The sequence below is a fragment of the Nanorana parkeri genome, unplaced genomic scaffold, assembly GCF_000935625.1.
Source record: "Nanorana parkeri isolate BGI_ZX_2015 unplaced genomic scaffold, ASM93562v1 scaffold107, whole genome shotgun sequence".
Taxonomy (NCBI): Eukaryota; Metazoa; Chordata; class Amphibia; order Anura; family Dicroglossidae; genus Nanorana; species Nanorana parkeri.
The window spans coordinates 2,187,933-2,209,996 of NW_017306375.1; the positions used below are offsets into that span (position 1 = coordinate 2,187,933).

At 40.8% G+C, this 22,064-nt stretch overlaps 1 protein-coding gene across 1 annotated transcript in view; it reads right to left on the reverse strand.

Annotated features, from left to right (window-relative positions):
• FBXO38 (F-box protein 38) overlaps nt 1–22,064 on the reverse strand; it is a 41,928-nt gene that overhangs the window by 14,180 nt on the left and 5,684 nt on the right. The window contains exons 2-14 of the mRNA XM_018553062.1: nt 21,452–21,608; nt 18,964–19,097; nt 17,644–17,807; nt 15,757–15,922; nt 15,531–15,668; nt 14,639–14,776; nt 12,220–12,313; nt 10,845–10,975; nt 7,610–7,780; nt 5,941–6,083; nt 4,426–4,672; nt 4,057–4,167; nt 1,979–2,152 (exon numbers count right to left, since the gene is read on the reverse strand). Of these exons, the coding sequence (XP_018408564.1) occupies nt 1,979–2,152; nt 4,057–4,167; nt 4,426–4,672; nt 5,941–6,083; nt 7,610–7,780; nt 10,845–10,975; nt 12,220–12,313; nt 14,639–14,776; nt 15,531–15,668; nt 15,757–15,922; nt 17,644–17,807; nt 18,964–19,097; nt 21,452–21,576 (1,936 nt within the window). The 5' untranslated portion in view covers nt 21,577–21,608. The remainder of the gene's footprint in view (nt 1–1,978; nt 2,153–4,056; nt 4,168–4,425; nt 4,673–5,940; nt 6,084–7,609; nt 7,781–10,844; nt 10,976–12,219; nt 12,314–14,638; nt 14,777–15,530; nt 15,669–15,756; nt 15,923–17,643; nt 17,808–18,963; nt 19,098–21,451; nt 21,609–22,064) is intronic.

The window sequence follows — 22,064 nt, forward strand, 5'->3', positions numbered from 1 at the left end:
CGACTTTACCTAAAAACCAATTTGGCTAGGCTTATTACAATGGTGCTTTAAGAAAAGGTAGGGCATGGTATGATCTTTTTTATGATATTGCTTGATCTTGATTTTAGGTAGCAGACAAGGAAGATGGAAAGAAAAGACATAGATCAGGGTGCATTGATCCCATGGAGCCACCAGAGGATCCACTGCTTCTGCTAAGGGGTCCCTGTACTTGGAGAAACACCTGTCCATTTTGTTGCTGAACCTGGAGGCCAGGAGTTCCACATCCAGTCTCTCACACCTGCAACACCTTCAGTTATAGGGACCACTTGCCTGGGTCCAGGCGCTGCTGGCTGAGGAATTCGGTCTGGCAGTTGTTTACTCCTGGGATGTATATGGCGGACCAGGCTAGAATGTGAAGTTCTGTCCAGGACAGGATCCAAGCTACCTCTCTGAATCCTCCCTAATGATTGATGTATGCCACCCTCCTGACTTTGCATGAATTAATCCGGATCAGATGACCTTTCAGCAGGATGGCCCAACATTTGGCTGTCCATGCACCTGATTAGACCTGCAACTTAAAGCAGAAGCAACTTATAATACAAGCTTCAGACTTCAGCACCCATCAGTAGGTGTGTTGCAAGCAGCCCAGGAACTGTCAGGGGAGTGGGAGTGGGAGTGGGAGTGTCCTCCCCCCAGCTGTCAGATACTTCCTCCGGCGTCAATCCACATTAACAGGACGCCGGAGGAAGTATCTGACTGCTGGGGGGAGGAGTTGCGGCCGTCTACCTTGCTATCACACAGGAGCTTGTTATCTCCTGTGTGATAGCAATAAAGTTAGATGGGAAAAAAAATGACTGATTTAAAAAAATAAAAAGGTGATTAAAAAGTCAAAAATAAGAATAATTATAATAAAAAAATAAGGTAAAAACTATAAAAAAGTAAATTACAAAAAAGTAAAAAGAAACAAAAATCTAAAAAAAATTAAATTGATAAAACAAATTAAATAAAAAAAATAAGAAGAAATAATTGAATACAAAGTGATAAAAATAAAGAAACAGTAAAGGTCAAATGACTGCAGGTGACAAAAGTTACTGTAGGCGAGCAGCAGGAATGGATCGAAGATCAAAGTTCCATGTTGCTCTCTGAAAGCAGGAGCAGCAGCCAGGAGATGCTTCTTCCATGCTTCATGGCATGACAAACGTCAGCCAGTGGATGATGTCACTGCTCAGTCTCACCGAGTTAACCCCTTCTGCAATGGAAACTGGCAAGAAACAGGGAATTTACCCAGGGTAGGTAAATTAGGCAGCTCCTAGTACTTGGTGCTACCTACTACTCGCAAAGTCAGTAATCGGGGACAGGGCAAGCTCTGAAGCAATGTCAGTGGCTCTGGACCTGGAAAGCACTTAGCAGCTAAAGGAAGAAAGTCTAGAAAGTGCTTCACCAGTAACCCAGTGCCCAAAAGGTTACTTTCAAGCTATCCCTGCAGTGTCCAGTCCAGTAAGGTCCAGACGTGGCATTTCAAAAGCCAGGCTGAGGACAACCATGCCAGATTACTGTAAGTGAAAAGACAAGCTCTAGCAGTGATGAATAAAAAAAAAAGAGTTTTGATTAAAGAAAAACATGCCTGAAAAAAATAGGTTTGTTTTTAACACAGCAGAGCTGAGTGACGACTTTCATCCTCCTAGGAAACAAACATGCCGGTAGTAGGAGGGCTTATCCTGTACTGATCTACAGTTTTTTTTGTTTGCCAGTTTTCATTCCTCCTTTGGGTGGCAGCAAAACCCAAAGGTTTAAGACTTCCTGTGTATCTCAATGGATGAAAAAAAAAAAATGAATTTATCATTATTAAGTGCGGAAAGAGATACTTTATGCTACAACTATGAATATAATTCCAACCCCGACCAATGAATTTTAAAAGCTATAGTTGCTTCCATAGACAAAGTGCAACATTACTAACTGGACTGGGATTTACAAGCAATAGATGAGCACATTCACTCACTTATTGTGCTGTCCCGAGATTCTGCCAACTGTTCACCTTTGCTGTCCTCCTGAGGGTAGTTAACTGAGGTTCCACACTCACTGCGACTACCAACAATGTCATCATCATCTTCGCTGTCAGAGTCATGGACTGTGATTGGTGCAGCTTTCCCAACTGGCTGTAACCCACTGGGTCCTAAAAAAAGAAAAAGAAAAACAAACTATATACCTTTGTGATCTGGTAGCACAAGCATGCTTTTTTTACCATACTTTTTTTTTTCACCTCACCTCTCAGCAGGAAACTCCCACTAGAGCCAGGACTTGAGGTAATGCTCATAACTGAGTATTTCTATAGAAGAGTGAACATGCAAGGAAAACATAGGAGCTCTTGTAGCTAGCTTGTTTTTAAGGGCTCGTTCACACACGCGTTGAGAATAGAAAAAAGGAACGCGGTTTATAGCGTTAACGCACGTTTGGCATGCCTTTAAGAAGCATTAAACAAGCATTGAAAAAGCTTCCCCAGCAAGTGTTGCTTTTTGTTCTTAAAGGGGAAGTACTGTAAAAAAGGGAAGTGGTGTACAAAGGGGAAGGGATGTACAAAAGGAGAAGTGACACTTTCTAATTGGCAAAGCTGGTGGTGTGCAAACAGGAAGTGGAAACAGGAGATGTTCTTTCCCCCAGTCTATCATTTCCCAGTGCTTTCTGAGATTTCAGAACCTCTCCCCCATCACCTGAAAAATGCATTAGCAATGCCCCTCAAACACACAGTAAACCGCTATAAAAGCTGTTGTGGCCCACTTTTATAGACATGAATGGAGGTGGTTGCCAAGTGGCAATGCCTCCTGGATGAGACATGCACTCCACTTTTTACAATTTCTTACCGCACCAAGACACAGCGCTAGTACACACATGTATTGCACTGAATTTTTAAAAATACTTCTCTACTGCCCGATTTTGATGGATACGTAAGCTAGGCTTAAAAGGTGCAGACTCTGGGGTTGTTATCCTGATCCTGGCTTCGCTACCTAATGAGTCTTTAGGGTGCATCAAGAACGTAGCCAGTGAATCTCTTAAATCTGAACTGCGACCATGTATGCTTGATACAGCTCAGTGACTGTATAGATATTAAAATAGGGATCAGGATGACAGCTATGTGGCTTGAACCTCTGAAAAAAAAAGTTAGGAATAGCAGCTCCTATATTTATATTCTCACATGATTACATTTTGGAGAGCCATTAAAGTGAAGCTAACTAAATAACTAAATTAACTATAGAGCTTACATATTCTGAGCAAGCAATAAAAAGAAAAAGAAAAAAGAAGAGTAATTAACAAGCTAACCCTGATCTCTCTAGCTGCCTGTAATGTTAAGTAATATGTTCTTAAAAATCCTCAAAGATTACCTCATAGACACTAAAGTAATTTGAGCCAGCTTTTGGCCTCATGACCACAGGTACTTGGGACCGTATTACACAAATTGTGGGCGTATTTCCGTGCCTGGGTACCACACCTGTAGATAGAAAGATGTCACCAGCACTCCAATCCAGAGAGTCTCACATTAGTGTAAATCCATTTTATTGACAAAAGTCATAAAGACCAGCGCTTTCGGGGCTGCGCAGGGTCCCCTTCATCAGGCTCAATAGTGAACACTATTGAGCCTGATGAAATAGTGAACACTATTGAGCCTGATGAAATGGACCCTGCGCGGCCCCGAAAGCGCTGGTCTTTATGACTTTTGTCAATAAAATGGATTTAGACTAATGTGAGACGCTCTGGATTGGAGTGCTGGTGACATCTATCTACTGTTGTATCGGGAGCGGCGCTATCCGCAGTCATTGCAAGTACCTATTATCATTGGGACAGACTGGTAAGGAGTGCAACAAGGTATATGGACTTTATATTGTGGGTACCACACCTGCCATGTACAGCCACCCACAGTATTAAATGGCTTTGGTTAGACCATAACTTTAAGAACGGATTTAAAAATATCCCGCGTGTAAAAAAAGTTCCTGAACTAATTCTATACTTGACTAAATTGCTACATGATGTTATTTATCAACAGAAAATAAATTTTCTACAAAAAAGAAATCAAGCAGAACAGACCTGCTCGTTCCTCATCCAAAGGTATATCAGCCAGATTTGGAGCTGCAACTTCATTTTCTTGCTCTGGAAGTCTTAATTCATCTTGTGACACATCTTCCATGTCATTTAGAGCTGTGGATTTTAGGGAAACGCATTTAAAGTGAAATGAAAAATGTAGTGACTGAAAGCCAATATTTAAAGTTTACTACAAAATGTACTTTACATTCTATGGTTTGGAAATATAAAATACACTGAAAAATATTAATTTACCGTGAACAAAAGAAAGAAATACAGCAGAAGTTGTCAAATTACTATATAGGGCAGATCACACATCCATTGTTTCACATGGAATACATTTTGGTCTTCTAACAGATTGCATGTAAAGCTCACCCTCAGCAGCAATATGCTGTTCTTCCACGTTGTTCTCTGGTCTGAGGTCTGGCTCATCATTTCCTTCCTCTTGCTGTGGTGGTGGTGGTATGTGTGGTGGTTGTTGGTTATTGTTATGCTGCAGGTTGTTGTTGTTGTTCTGGTGGTTGTTATTGTTTTCATTCTCATTGTTAGAGTTCTGATTGCTTACCAAGGCAGAAGACACACCAATTCCAGTGCCTGCACTAAGACCCACACGGGCACAGCCCTTAAAAGAAAAAGATATGGTTGTGTAACCATTACATTTTATGACAGTTTACAAGAAATTCCATTATTAAAATCACTAGATCTTGCAACAATTTGGGCATTAAAAAAGGCAAAGCTTCTGTTTCACTCTCTCCACAGCCACAAAAGCACCTACATTGTTAACTGTGTGATAGAATGATGTATGTAGGAATCACCAAGAAAGTCGCAGACACTATGTGACCGACCAACTTTTGTTTGCTTCAAATATTTTTTTCCAAGTCTATAAGAATGCAAATTCCATAGACTTCTAGAGGTGGTCAACTGCAGGTCAAATGCACCTGTCAATGAATTTGAATTGATCTCAAAAAGGTCTCAAACTAATGTTGTCAACACAAGCCTAAAGTCAGTCGACAGGGGCCCTAAGAATCCTTCAAGTAGATCCCAAAAGTTGTTATCCATCATTATTTAGTGCTCATCTGAAAATTCGGCAGGTAGTGAAGGTTTGAGATGTAGGAAAATCAATAAAACCTACTTTTCAGCAAAACACCATTGACGTTCACTACTGTACTGTTTAACAAGGTGTAATGGGCTGATTTAGTAGCTTCCAGTTTCTGTCTTTCTATTCTTCCAGCTGATTTCTATACGTTAGGAACTGATATACATCTGTTAACTATACAACCTGGTAAAATACAATACATTAAAAACTGGTTATTAAAGTGACAATAAAAAGGATATCCCCCCTCCAATGCCAGTGTAAGGGCTTACCCTTAAATGATGCCTCTTGATCCGATCATCTTCTTCTTTCCTATAGTTTTCAGCAGTCGGATCCAGCTCTGACTGCTGCGTCTTCTGTGTCCCACGGAGTCTGTGCGGGTGCACGCTGCCAGCATTGACTTACCTTGCATCTCTCCTCGTCTCCCGGCTGAAGATCAGTACTGCGTTGCGCCCGCCCAAGATTTTTCAGATCTCTGGGCGGGTGTGTGCGGAGATGCAGGTACGCTTTTACATTTTTCGTCACTTTAAAAAAAAAATTTTGTTTAACATATATCTACTGCATGGTAGCAGTAGACATTTGCAACAAACCCTGAGGGTTTATTCATTCTTTAATTAATTCCTTTTTCTCAATCCAAGTGGATTTTCAAAGACAGAAACACATGTAAAAAAAAAAAAAATGATCAACGTAGTATAAGCTGCAAAGGAATTCATCTAAAATTGCTTTGAACACTGCTAATTCCAGCAAACTTCTGGCATGCAAAACCAAAAGATTAGGCATCTGTAAGAAGGGCTCACCTTGGGAGGTTCTCGAAACATCTGGTCCAGCGAGATAAACTCCAAACTGGGGAGTAGCTCAACAAACTGACTAAAAGATTCCAACTTTATGGCATGGCAGCGGACCAGGCTCAGATCAACCAGCCGGGTCCAACGAGAGTGATCTTCAAAGAAGTACAGTTCAGATTAAGAACCAAGCATAGTACAAATAGAAACACTGACATTGTTATTTATGGGGGGGGAAATATATATATACATCTCTCAACAATCATGTCAACATTAATTTTCTTTTTACTTTTTGTGTATTCACGGAGTGTTCCCTTCTGCAGCTATATGGGTAGTGATTGCAGTGCATAATCAAGGTCCTATTCACACCCATTGCTATTACATAGTTTAATTCTTTTGTCACTTTGCATCAAAACAGAATGTACATATTTATTTATCTTTTTAAAGAGTATCTAAACCCAGAACATTAAATATATTGCAGCTTACCAGTCTTTAGATGTAATGGCTGCATTAGTTTTCTTTTCATCTATTTTTAACTGGTGATCCTCCCAGTAACACACTTTCCATCCTAAGGTGACAACACTATCACTGTACTGTACCTATATAGGCGCAGCACCGTCACTCTAGGGGAGCAATACCTCCCCCTCATCTCTTTTCCATAATATAGTGAGGAGGCGCTCTGTAGTCCACAGAGCACTTGGAACAATGTAACTGATAACAGTGCAGCAGTTATAAGCACAGACGTAACTAGCTCACAAGATTTATTGTTTTACAATTATTGAACAGATATAACAAAACACTTTCAATGGTATACACAGCACTTAACACAGCAAGCACATCTGCTTCCGCTTCCCTCCCTCTTACACAATCACAAATAGTTCTAAAGAAAAAAAGAAAGGGAGTTTTCTTTTACAAACAAGAAGTAGTGTGGCCTGCCACTTTTAGATTCCTTTCCTAGGTGAGGACGACATAGTGATCAGCTATCCACTGCCTCCTGGGAAGTCCATGTCACAGCCCCCAGGTGGCAGTATTTAAGTGAGGGACAAAGTATTGTGCAATTTCAACCCCGGGCTGCATTCAGCTTTGCATAGGCAGTGTGAATGTCCTACGTAATCTTACAATAGGGTTTAAAAGTTATCACTGACATGGCGATGTGGTATACATTTTCTGACTAGTTTGAACATGATATTTGCACTGCAATTTAACATACATCTGTTTGCACACAAAAAAAAGTGAGCATAACGATTCACCGTATGTCCTCCTAGCATTGCCACCTGACTGGACTACTCCTCTTCCCGAGTCCCGTAGATCTACGACCTTTATGTAAATATCCTTGTCCCACCCTTTATATCTGATCATTCTTCCATCCCCCTTATCCAATCAGTGACCCTCCACCTTCCTTCATCCAAGTTACTACCCTTCAGACCTTCTCCCGGATATTTCCCTATCCATTCCCCTCCTACTTGCTTTTCCCTTGTTTTTGACCACATATTACATGTTGGTCTGTTCGCAAACAATGCCTTCATCCGGAGTAATTGTCTGTCTACCACTATAAACATTGTTTGCTTAATGATTGAAACTAGTCCAGTTTTGTATATCTGCATTCGAGTTTTTGTCAAGAAAAAGAAAAAGGGGGAGCATGAATAATCTACAGTAAGGTTACGAATCAGTTGGCTTTCATTACCTGTGATCCAGTTTTTTGGGTTGTGCAAGTGAGGGCAGTTATAGATCACCAAGTACTTGATGCAGGAGAAGACTTCATTTACAGCTTTCATCCCAATGTCAGTAATAATACCAGGGTTCTCTGCCACATCTGCCAGGCCATACTTCATGAGATCAGCATTAGTCATCTTACCTGAAAGCAAAAAAAGCCATATTGGATGCCAGGCAAGAAACATGGGAAATACGTACAATGTGAAATTGTAAAGAAATTTAAAGATTGTCCAAAATCAATATAACTGCGAAAAAAGTCTGGCACAAAACAATAACAAAAGAGTCACTGCGCTGGAGCTTCTGAGACCACCTGCTACCCATATATAATGTAGGTTTAATATCTCTACCCTGGGTATTTAACATTTCACACCTTCAACCTTTAACCTTTAATTTGAGCAATTAGAATCCGTCCTAGACTTCACGGCGATTGCAGTACATATTTAAAATGGGGCGGATTCACAAACTTTCACATTCCTTTCCAAGGACAAACATCTGCCTTGGCACATTCCACAGCGATTGTATTAACGGAGTTACTCATGTGGCTATAAATGTTGGGGAATGTTCCCGACAATCAGTAGAGCTTAAGAAGCTGTTACAATTAGGGCACATTCACACCAAAAGCACCAACTGACATTTTTCAGCAATTGAACAATGCCAGTCAATACAGAAAACAATTTGTTCCTATGTGCCCATGTGCGGTGTGGTGCGCAGTGGATGGCAACACAGGTCACAGAAACGCAGCATACCACACTGCTGTGAGGAGACCTGAAGCAAGCATACACTTTGTACACGCCAAATAAAGTTAAAAGAAAAAAAAAAAGGAAGAGTGCATCACCCTAACCGCCCAATTCAAATTTCCTTTAAAAGGATAACAATACTTTCAAATAGCTATTCTTTAAACCTGTGCCCAGATTATACACACAAATATACAGTATTTAAATATTCTGCAACAGCAGTAAAAACTCTTCACAATAAACCCTAATTTTCCTCTGCAGCTATAAGCATTTGGGAGAAATAATCTTTAACCCCTTCATGACTGAGGCCCTTTTTTCATTTTTTGCACCCATGTTATTTTCCACAAGAGTCACAGAAATCTCAGCAACTTCTAATGATGAACGCTGGCAGTCCGCCAGGTTTCTAAGGTAAACACACGGCAGGTGTGTCTACGCTGTTACAAACAACAATAAAATCTTTGTTGTGATCTTTGAGCATGAATTACTTCACAGTACATGTAGCTCGAGATGTCAGGTATGACTTGTTTTAAAGCACACATTTTTACAGTTTTTTTAGGAATGGGTTAATACTGAAATATTCAGGAGGGAATTTATCAAAACTGGAGCAGACAAAATCTGGAGCAGTTGCACACGGCAACCAATCAGCTTCTCTCTTTAGTTTGTTCAGCATCTCTTTCATTTTCAAACCTTAACTGATTGGTTGCCGTGCACAGCTGCTCCAGTTTTGATAAATTCTCCTCATAGTGCACTTGGAAGTCACCCCTCTCCTCCACATACATATACTTATCTGTCCACACTACTGCCAGATCCACGCTATAAAGTTCACAGGAAGTCACTGCTGCAAACTTCCTGTACAGTCTCGAACTTCTCCTGCGTCTGTGTAGAAAAACTCAATTTATTCCTATGGAAAGGCTGTGTATCATGCATCTGACACGGTTTTCCTATAGGCATGAATGGGGTTTTAATGTGCATGCACAAATGGACTGGACAAGAGTTTGCAGAGTCTGTGCAGCTGCACAACTGGATTTGGCAGAAGCAGGGACAGGTGAGACTAAAGGTGCCCATACACCTTATGACCATCGCAAGCTTATTAAAAGCTCGTACGATCTGCCCATCTTGGACAAGCAGATCGTACTTGCGATCATCGAAAGCCCGCCCCGCTCCGCAGTTGTCGAACGAGCAGGCTAGAAACCAGCTGAGAATCGTACGATTCTCGGCGGGTTTTCTAGCATGCTGGTTCGACAAAAGACGTGCGACCGTACAGTAAAAACGGTTGCACGCCTTCCACACACCTTGCGATTATCGTACAATCGCAGGATTTCCTGCGATAATCGCAAGGTCTATGGGCACCTTAAGACTTTGGGAGTGGTGGGGGCAACTTAAAGAAGCACCCCAGGGGCAACATTTTTAATTAACCCTTGCAGTGGGGTTACCGCTGTACTGCAGAGGTTAAATAGTCGTTTTTTGTCTAGGTGCTAAAAAAAGCAACAACACATGTAATAAGTAATGTTCACCTGAACCTCCCAGCTGACTTGCTCTAAAGCTGGCCATACACCTTACAATTATCTGCAGATTTTCTATGGTCAGATGGAAAAGGTGCAACAGATTCCTCCATCTACACTTAACTGTGTGGATGGAGTAATCTCCACCTGGGCCAAGCTTCTGTAATCTTGTTAGTCGGCCCCGCTGGCTCGCAAAACACCCCAACAATGCCTGCGTCCCATCAGATTGTTCAGGTATTTTGAGAACCAGTGTGGGCCGACTAACAAGATACTGAAGCTAGGCCCAGTGGGAGATCCCTCCATTCACACAGCTTAGCATAGATGGAGGAATCGGTTGCACTTTTTCCATCTGACAATAGAAAATCTGCAGATAATTGTAAGGTGTATGGCCAGCTTTAGTCTCTCCTCCTCTGCAGCTGCAGTCTAAGGTCCTGTAAATCATCACATTCTATGCACTGTGTGTGAACATGAGGATATTGAGGAACACTGCAATGGTGCAGCGTAGGGGGAGACAGGCTTCAGTGAATGAAGAAGCAGAAGTTTAAGCGAGCAAAATTTGTTTTTTGTTAGCACCTAAACAATAATGAGCACTTAACCCTTGCAGTGTGGGGGTAGCCTCACTGCGATGGTTAATCAAAGTTTTGCCCAGAGTTCTTCTTTAAAGGATAACTATATGAGCGTATACGTATTCTTAAAAGGAAAATTCCACTTTGATTCCGACCTGAAATGTTTCAGGTTCTGCAGGTATCAGGATTTCACTTACAGCAACATCTGCTGGCCAATATCTGGTATTGCCATTTCCAGTTAAATTGGGAAACCCCCTTTGCAAATAAGTTCAGTCATTTTTAAGGCTTTTATGTTTAGTCAGTTTTCTTTAAAAAGAGTCTCTAATAATTAACAAGGCAAGCAATCTAAAAAAAAAATCTAAAAAAGTTAGTCAGACATATCACATGCCACACAAGATCCTTACATTGTAGCAAAAACTCATCAACGTATCCCAGATGTAAAGTTTCAAATTGTGGGAACTCCAGCTCAGCCATCTTCAGTGCAGAAAACACTCCGTCTTTGGTTAGAGAGGGCTGAATGCGTACTTCGTGTAACCTTGATGCAAGCATACATAGCATTAGCACATAATACATGAACTGGAATATGGGAGCATTACTGCAAAAAGAATAGCAATGCATTTCAGATGTGCACCAAGACCTTGAACAAATGACAGCTTACCACCCACAGTAAAAAGCTAAGCTAACAGAAAAAAAAAAAAAAGTTCAAATGTTTGTTCTAATTTATTACAACATTTTTATATTATTCTGCAAAGACAACAACGGTATAGATTTGTTTCACTGGAAACATACTTGCATCTCAGGTCTGTTTGCTTTGACAAAAATGTTAGTCCTAGAACAATTTTAGAATTGTGTAGATCTTAAAAAGAATGCAAATGTGGTTGCATCCATCTTGTAGGAAAAATTAAGCCACAGGCCCAATGCTGGTACAAAACACAGATTCTGCTTTTGACCCGCTATGGTACATGAAGAACTTTGAAACTAGGTGAAAATGGCTTTATTAGGACACAATACAAATTCACTTTAGTGATACATTTCTGGCAGTACTGCTGTAATATGTAGTCTCACACCAAATCCACGTAACCCTGCGACACTTTCAGAGATAGTGAAATGTGTGCAACAAATTCAATTAGTTCTTGTTTGCAATAATGTGTAATGTGCTGTTATGGCTGCGACAAATTCATTAAGAAATACTGGCAGATCTGATCAGAAACCGTCAGTAAATGAGGCCAAAGTTATGGAGTACTTCTGGCATGTACTGTACATGTACATACATTTCTCCAAAATATCTTGTCCGCACACCATTCTGCTTTGGAATGTCATCTTTATTCGTATTCCTGTAGAATGACATGTAGCTGTCTGGTACCTGTATGTCATGCTAATGCAATACAAATAAAGATGACATTCCAAAAGCAGAATGGTGTGCAGTCAGCATATCTCCTAGACTGCATACTGTGTAGCCATCCACCAGTTGCTCCAACACCCATTGGATTCTGGGGTACATCGGTACGGTGTGGCAAGGAGATATCATTAAGACATACGTACATAAATCTGTCTCACTAACTGATATTTGTCTGAATGAGGCAAAATACTCTTTTTGAATTCCAGGGACTGTATCCATTAAATCTCATAGTAAATGACAACACATCAAACAAAGAATAATTTGCACTTGGCACATATTTTAAACGCATACTAAATGGAACTGAGCTTTATCTAAATGTAGTCGCTGAAAATGCGAATGGGGAAGAGATTGCTACAAACTACTGTATAGCATATACCTACCTTCTAGCAGCTGTTATTATGAGGTAGCCAAGGTCCACTTCAAGAGCATTCTTACAAGCTCCCAAAACAATTGTGTGCAAATTCCGAAACCCTCCTGTAACAGACCAGCACAGAGCAGAAAAAGGTTAGCTAGGAAGTGCAATTATATTTAGTCTTATCAGAACTCATTACTAAATACCTAAACTGGAGGTTGCAGCAATACATTTTAGTTAAAACCTATCTAGGGGGGCTACCCCCACACTGCATGGGCTAAATGCTCGTTCAGGAAACAGAAGTTTTACTTACCTGATTCCCACTCCCCCGACCATCAGTGCTCACCTAGTCTCCCCTAAGCCTTGGCTTCTGGATTGTCCCTCAGTGTCCTCGTGTATAATGCAGTGCTATAGGCCCTGCAGTATACTTGATATCAGAAAGCCTCTGATCACTGGAGCTTACAGGAGAGGAAGTGTTTTCCCCCATAGTTCTCTTAAGGGTCACGGGAGGACATATACTAGCGTCCTCCCGTAACCCAACCAAAGCTCAGTATATCGAGAGCTACGGATACCGACAATGCTGTCGAGATCCACCCAGCTGCGTGACTGACAGCTGGCTCTGCCTATCTAGAGGCAGAGCCAGCTGTACCCGCCCCTTCCCCGTCCGTTCCTCCAGTCGGCGCTGGAGCAGCTGTGCATGGCAAGCAATCAGCTTCTCTCTTCAGTTTCTTCAGTTAAGATTTGAAAAAGAGAGAAAAGGTGGCCATACACTTTACAACCATCGCAAGACTTCAGTCTTGCGATGGTTGTAAAGGAATTTAAAAAACGTACGATCTGCTCATCTTGGACTCTCGATCATCGCAAGCCCGCCCCCCTGAGGGCCGCAATGCTGAACGGGCAGTGTGCGCGTGCGCACACCGGCCCGTTCGGCATTTGTCTCCCGAGCACCGTTCAAACCAGCCGAAAATGGTACGATTTGCGGCTGGTTTTCTAGCGTGCTCCTTAGACAAAAGACGTGCGACTGTACAGCAGAAACGGTCGCACGTCTTCATTCACGCTGCTCGATTCTCGTACGATCGCGGGATTTCCCGTGATTCTCGTACGAGAAATCGAGCAGTGTATGGGCACCTAAAGAGAGAAGCTGACTGGATGCCATGCACAGCTGCTCCAGATTATAATAAATTCACCCCTATGTATATATCCTCACCTTTACAATATATCTTACATTGGTCAAAGTTACAAGATCAGCCACTAGTATAGTGTAAAGGTGCCCATACACCTTACGATTATCGTACGATAATCGTATGCGATCGACTTTTCGTACGACAATCGTAACGTGTGAATAGAGTGCCCGACCGATAGTACTGTACAATTGTACGACTTTTGACGGTCAAGCATGTTTGAAAACTTTGGTTGATCGTACGATGTTCGCATGGTTGGTGGCGTTTCCGTCCGTCAAATGTCGTACGATTAACACTGCGCATACGAAAATAATTGCGGTCAATTACCGCAAGTCGCCCAGGTGTTTTTTTCTAACTACCGCTGATTGAACACTGCGATAATCGGGGCAGGATGGGGCCGTCGTACGAAAATCGTACGACGGTTCGATCATCGGACGAAAAGTTTCGTCCGATAATCGTAAGGTGTAAGGGCACCTTAAGTATGTGTGGTTTAGGCCGAGGGCAGGAAAAAAAATAGAAGTGTAAAATTATGCAAGAAAACATAGCTATGACGACTTCTAGAACAATACAAGGCCTCATTTAATTAAACACCTAATATTCACAAAACAGAGCCACAAAAAAAGGACTAAAAAAAAGGAACACATGCAGACAAACAAACCCCAGTCTTAAGGTGCCCATACACTCTACAACCCTCGCAAGACTTTTGTCTTGCGAGGGTTGTAAAGTACTTTAAAAAAAAGTATGATCTGCCCATCTTGGACAGGCAGATCGTACCTGCGATCATCGCAAGCCCGCCCCCCTGAGGGGCGGGCTTCCGATGACTGCAATGATGAACGGGCAGTATGCTGAACGGGATTTCCCGCGATTCTCGTATGAGAATCGTGCAGTGTATGGGCACCTTTATATGCCTGTTTCAATGCATATGCCTTATATTTTAAAACAGATCTTTAATAAGCTTCAAGAAAACAAGAAAGAAAAGTGTTTTGTTTATAATTGTGAGGACCTTTTGCAAGAGTTAGGGCTGCATTGAAGGCTCTTTAAATATAATAGCTTGCGAAGCAAAGATTGAAGAGATACTTCCAAATTGCTTGAGATGCAAACAGCGTGCAGTAAATATTAATAATAACAGCGTCACAGAATGTTACTTCTAAAACATAGCGCTATGGCAGTATACCTCAAATATTTTAGAACATATACCTTAAATATATCCACCTTAAAACAGGCATTGTTAAAAAATGTTCAATTGCTAATGTAGTATTAACATACCAGACCTCCAGCTGTCCTCCACCACATGTTGGATAAGCCCTCCAAGAAAGGGAACTCTAACCAACTCCAAATGTTCCAAGTTGCGAGCAGAAGCCAAACCTGTCACCAGTGGCACGTACTTCAATGAGTTTGTGGGCCCTTAAAAACACAAAGTAAATAAATGATAGTTTTGCCTTTAAGAATGAGCAAAAATCCCAGTGGCTAGAAGTGCTAAGCCAATAGAGACATATCCCAAGAGACTTACAGCGTAATTGCAGCAAATGGTGGCTCTACAAAGTATTGCCCTAGGAGGGGTGAATAGTATACTTATATACACTCAAGGTTTTAGGTTTAATTTATGTTTCAATGGTTTGTGACATAAAAAAAAAGAAGAAAAATTATATAGAAATACAATTTTTGTTTACACTAGGCATACTAGTCAAGTACATGTACAGTGTCACGTGAACTTTTCGCATTATAACCTGGAATTTGTTTGGTGGTGGTATCGTACCATGCGTTGTACACAACATGCCAATCACTTTGAAGGTGCAAACTGAATAAGTGCACACACTACCAATAAGGCTAGGTTATTGCCCTGCCCCCATCTCTATGCTAACTTTGCTCTCTCCTCCTTGCAGCATGTTGCTGGTCGGTACATGTGCAGAGTTTCTAGTGCTGTTTCTACTTCTCCCAGTCTGAGTTCTACTGTGTAGGGTATTACAAGAAGTGAAAACCAAGTTAGATATTTTTGTTATTACATATGTAACTACATAAATTGCCCCCCACCCCCATATGCCTGGAGTTCTGATTTAAGCCCAAAATTTGTGTGACTTGTGATTTTTGATAGCACCCCCACCTAAAAATAAAAGCACTATGTAACATGAAATCATACAATAAAGAAACAAAATCTTACCAGCACAATTCCGCATTACAAACGTTCGCAGACTGATGCACAGGAAGTCTTTAAAAGGCTGAGGTTTGGTTAAGCGCACCCACTTCAAATATAAATGGCGCAGCATTGGGATACAAGGGATTTCAGGCACATTTACTCCTTTAATGGGGTGAAAAGAGACAATGGGTTAATAAATGGGTAACAATAGTCACATGTAATCATCATTGCTAGATAATTAAATGCTTACCTACTAAATGTAAGGTCTGAATTTTGGCAGCAATTGGTATTTTCAGCTTGTTTTCTGGTGGTATGGGAAAAGCCCCATTTCGATTTCGAAATTTTCCTAAAATGTGGACCTGTGGCATGTATGTCCATATAGCTTCTACAAGCTCTAGATGTGAGGTTTCCACACCCTAGGTAAAAGCAAGGAAAAAAAAACTGTGATAATGGGGTTTCTAAAAACACACACACTTTTTATAAATCAAGTCATATTAAGTGTGAGAAAAAAACAAAGCTGCTGGTGTGTTTTTAAAAAGTGCACGCTGTAGGTCAGTCAATCTTATTTTAGCATTACCACTATTACTTTAAAGAGACCCTGTAAAACTACATATTTAGTAGGGCTGTTACTGATTAAAAAACTTTCGTGTTCGATTAATCGAATTTTTTTTAAACCGATTAATTTCGATTATTTATAACGCATATACAGATCCAACTACATTGGCTTATACACATACAGCACAGCAATGAAGTAATAAAATGTGTCTAGGGCAATGCCTTGGCTGGCGCTCGTGCAGAATAACTTTCTTGGGCAAACCTCTTAGTTCAGAGTAATCCGGAAATCAGGCGGTCCGAAAACTCCATAAGTTGGAACTTTTCGATCGAACACCGGCCCAAGTGGCTCCGTCGGCTAACGAAGGGAAGGGGGGAGGAGTTTGGTGCCGTCGATGTCCGTGACGTCACCGGATCTCCGACGGAAGACCCGGAAGCCGGCGGAGAGGTGAGTGTTTTCATTATTGATCAAAATAATTGTAATCGATCAAAACTTTTAACGATTAATCGGGTAATCGTTAATTTCAGCAGCCCTAATATTTAGGGGAAAGTGACAAGATCAGTTAACAGCCCAACCCCTGGGGCCAACTTATACCCACCTTCACAGCTTCTTTCTCTGTTCTAGCCACTACAAAATACTGATGTGAGAGTCTAAAGGGAACAGAGATGTCACCCCCTCTGCATCTGGTCACGAGGCCTGAGCACTGCATCACAGGAGGTGGTCACATGATCTCCAACACAAGCAAGCACAGAGTATTTTGCAGTGGGAGTTACTCTCTGCAGGGAAGTGCCTTCAAAACAAGTATAATGTGGGTAGGGGACGGTGTTTAAACAGACCCCAAATGAGCAAATAGGTCTCTAAGTTTTAGAGTATTCCAAATCGCAAAAAAAGGCATCCCTTTAGGGATATATATTACAAGAATAACTCCACTAAGCTCTGTAGGTACCCATAAAAGGATAAAACACTTTTTTTGTAAAAAAAAAATAAAGAAAACACCTTCTTATTTCAATATTTCGGTGTCTTCTCACTTTTGCTCCTCTCCCATTATATAATGGATGTGGTCTTTACCAGTAAAAGGACTCTTGGCAAAAGTACTGCAGTGAGTGTAGGTAATTTCCATGTATGAGGAATGCGGTCAGTGTGATGCAAAAGAGGAGGCAGACACGAGCACAAAGAACCCAGTTCCATACAATATAGCAAACCAGGGTAAAAAAAAAATATATTTTGCTGGTACTGGTGTTGAGTCTGCGTTATTTTAGTGAATATGCTTTTTATAGGGAGGATTATTTGCCAAGGGCTAACAGACATCAGTAATAACACTGAAGAAATGGTTATTAGTTCACTCTACACTGCAAAATAAAGCAGAAAAAGGGCTTTTATTGGTTAGATTATCCTGCATCTATTTTTCTATAAATTCGGAGATACCTAGAATATAGCAGTGTGCAAAATGACAGAATACCTGTGTCAAGTACATTAAAAAAACAAACAAAGTGTAAAGCAGAAATGACAGAAGACTGTCAGCAGGGACAGAATTCTACATCATACCTGCTACAAAGTTATTGGATGGGCATAAGGAGTACTCACCAGGAGATTAGGGCAAGACTGCAAAGCTTCTAATACACCGGGAATGCTAAAGGCTTCATGGCCCCTAACTCTGCGTCTTTCCAAATACCTTGGATGAAGGCCATAAAGTTGTTCAATATCTGGCATCTTTTTAAGCAGTTTCAGGAAACTGGAATCAGTGAAACCTACCAAAATAGAAAGGGAAAGAGCAAAATCAACAAAGCCATCTGCATCAGAACAAGCAAAACAAGTCATGTGTACAGTTAAGATTTCTAGGAGTTTTTTTCCCCAAGAAAGTTTGAGAAACTCAAGCTTCTTTATGCATTAAAATGGATTCCTAAGTCCTTTGTTTGAATACCTTTTGACTTTACTTTGTAACAACAAAAAGGTCCTCAACTACATTAACTTAATGTTTTGGCTATAGAAACAGTTTTACCTAACCATAAACCCAATCTCTGAACTGAGCCTAAACATGACCCCCTACTCCTAACCAGAGCCTAAATATACCCATGAACTCAACCTTTAAAATGAGAATTATGAGGCAAGTGATTTTCACTCAGCCTCATAATCTGAGCCGACCTGTGACAATGAAACTGTCACAGGTCGGCTCAGTAGATCGGGAAGTGAGCGAACACAAAGCGTCGCTCGCTCACTTCTTGATCTATCCCTGCAGAGAGCCATGACTGTCACTCATGGCTCCCTGCAGGGATTCTTCCCCTCCCCTGTCCGATCCTCCAGCGCTGACTGGCGAAATGGACGGGGGTGGGCACAGCTGGCTCTGGATAGGCAAAGCCAGCTGTCAATCCCGCAGCTGGGTGGATCCAGACAGTATTGTCGGGATCGGTCACAGCTGCGGCGTCTCTGTATACTGAGCTATGGGTCACGGGAGAACGCTAGTTTGTGTTCTCCCGTGACCCTTAGGAGAACTATGGGGAAAAGCCCTGACCCCATAGTTCTCCTTTAAGCCTAACCTTAACCAAGGATCATGAAAAACTGTCATATTATGCTAACATAATATGAAGAAATATTAGCACCCAGACCAATGTGGCAAACCACTCTCCGTCTATTTCGGTCTAGTTGAACTTGCACCCCAAAAACTAAATCAGACTCAAGATGGTATTACTAAATATGTGCACTCAGCTCCTAAGAATCACATCACCATAATCTATGTCACTTACAGCATTTCAAAGACTATTTAGAAAGGGGCAGGCTATTGTAACTGACAGTTAAAGGGATTTTAGATTAAAAATGCCTTTACCACTTCTAAACAAAGAGATATTGGTGAATAGTATTAGCAACTCTTTCGCATTAAGGGGGCAAACACTATAAGACGACACTTACCTGTGGGCATATACTCCCACCAACGCCCAGCACAAAGATCTACCATTTTCACTACACGCAGGTACAGGGTCACAGCTTCCTTCAGTTTCCGTGACAAGCATTCCATACACATTATATCCTGAAGGGGAAGGTATCTGTGCAAAGAACACATTCTCGGTGAGATCTTGAATATTTATTAAACATATAGACATGAAATTGTTTATTGGAAGGTTTTAGAATTACACAGTTGATTCTAGCTACGAAACAAATTCTTAAAAATGTATTGCAGCAGTGGAACCTTTTGGGGTTTTGCTCAGCAGATTAAAGTCTGGTCATTTAAAGTGTCATCATATCCCATCAGAACATCCAAATGGTAATGTCACCATGTCTGATTTTTTTTTGCATGTGGCATTGGAGGCAAAATCATGAATCTTGCCCCCAATTCCAATTAAAACAGGAACAGTGATGGATTGGAAACCATTCACTTACTACTGTGAGGACACTACAGCTTTGCTGCCGATTGTCAAAATAATGAAAAGCAGTTAACTAATGGGTTCCTCAGTACAAATAAACACCCCCAAAATGATTCTGACATCTGTATTGGCAATGTTAATTTGATGCTACAGTGTGTGTTTTGGGTGAAAATATCTATTCAACACCCATTTTGCTTTATTAAGCAATAAATAGCTTTGCATGTGCTTAAAATTCCTATACTCAAAAACACATAATAGCAACACTAGTATGAGAAACATAACAACAACAACAAAAACTGGGTATTATAATTCTTAGAATTATAATACAAGCCACCTAAAATATGCAGTAGTACTTCTATAAATGCAATTAGATACTAAATACATGACTTAATGCGGTATGAGTAACACTTGGAATAATCTCAAACATGTATCCAGTTGGATCAGGAGACATCCAAAACAGGGTAAGACTATTTCAACCATTACTCATACCCAGGTTTCTGTGCTGGCAGGTTATATGGGGATGGACATACGGTATATGACAATTAAAAAAAGAGGGTATATGGACTTTGACCAGGCATCAGGGAGCAAGGGGTTTTGCTCCCCAAGACTCATGGCCGTTAGGACCCCCAATGCAAAAAAAAAATATGTTTTAAAGTTTATTATTATAAGCACAGTTACCAATATTCTGAATAAAAGGCGGTTCTATTTTGTTGAGTCCAATATATACAAGAGATATCTGATATCACAGTACAAACAGGGTGGTGGGAGGTGTTTTCTTATGCACATTGGTTTGTATATCTATATAAAAAGGTGGCTGATGGTATTATATGGTGTCATTCTGAGCCTGATAAAGGGGACCCTGCGAGGCCCTGAAAAAAATGCCATTCAGTTGCAAGTACAGTCATTAAAATGGACGTTTGCTAAACACAAATAGCACGGTGTGTTGGTGACGTCCTCTGAATTTGTACACTAATCACGGCGCCAACCCTGGTCACTACAAGCACCCACCTGTATTTATTACAGAAATCCGGTAAAGAATGCAGCAAGGTACCTTTTTTCTTTTTTTTTTGAGGGTTAATTATCTGACCCAAAGCCTTCCCCCCCACTGCCTTGAACAGTGAGAACTAAGCAGCATTTTGTTTTATTCCTGCAGTTTCCCGCAAGCAGCATCTAAAACATTGAAGCCACAATTTGTACTATTTGTTTAAAGTAATGCACTGTGAATGGGAACATGTAACAAATATAAAGTAGGTGGTCTCTTCCAAAATCAAAAATCAACTCGTATTTGGTTGGGAAAAAAAAGCCAGTGATACACGAGGAGGTAGCTGTGTGGGGAGAATGTGCTAGTTCAATTGTTAGGTTAAGGGGGATATTACATCTAACTAAGTACCAGCTGAATGAATTACAGTCCCAGACCAACATTTTTTTCTCTTTTCCCAATGTTCTGATTCTGAAGCATCAGAAGAATTGGACTGCCAAAGTTCCTTAGTGCCTGATTACCTAGCATTGTTCCATGCACTTATGTGATTGGGATAGACCTTAGATTTCCTATAAACTACTAAGTTCCAGCTGTTGTTCACAACTGGGTGCAGAAGGGATCCAGAGAATATTTATAAGCTCTTAACAATTACTATACCTCACTAGACATGTGCGAAATTGGAAGAATTTTCGGAAATTCAAACATTTCGGATGTATCCGAATTACAGATATAACGAATGCAAACAAATCCGAATTTCCGTTTCCGAAATTCATTAGTGGTAGTTCGTTCGAACGTTCGTTTCTTATTCGTTTCGTTCGTTGGAGCAAAGTGACATTAGAAAAGGAGAAAAACATTTTTTACAAATGTCACTTTGCTGCCATGAACGAACGAAACGAAACCAAAATGAGCGTTCGAACGAACTACCGCTAACGAATTTCGTCCGAATCCGAATTCTGAATTGACTTTCACACCCGAATCCTGAAAAACGAAATAACACAAATCCGAATCAAAACGAAACTAAACTAATTTTTTGCCAGTGCACAAGTCTAATACTCACTTAAATATATGGCAAAGCACTTCATGGGACAGCTGGTTCATGTAATCCTTAGGATCGCCGGATTTGTTTTCGATGCCTTCAGCATTTGTTTTGCACGGTTTCACGTATTTCCGTCGAGGTCCCATCTTAAGTGTAGATGAGGAATCACTACATACAACTGCAAAGTAAAAATACAATTTAATATTAGGTAGAATGCAGGAATATTACAAGATGGACTCCACACAGACCATAATCAACATCTTAATATTTACATGGATACTTTAGAATTAAAGTAAAATTCAACTACCTGTGGTAACCTCACTACCAATTTAGAACAAGAATGTTGTAGGGGCATTATAGGTGAACATGAAGAGATTTTCTACTTCATAAAAAGGGAAATGCCTACCCACATTCCCACTGCATGTTTGCTGTGCCATGGGGAAATAGCTACATGGCTGGAGATCTGCTGAATCCAAATCACTTTCAGAACACAGACCAAGCATGGCCTGAAAAAAAGTATTTAGAAACAATGGATTTTCAAGGATGCACCGAGAAATCTCTGCCTCTACAAGTAGTGGCAGCCAACAGCAGGGTTGGTCAGTGGGTTTTCTAGGGAAGGCATGCCATATATACA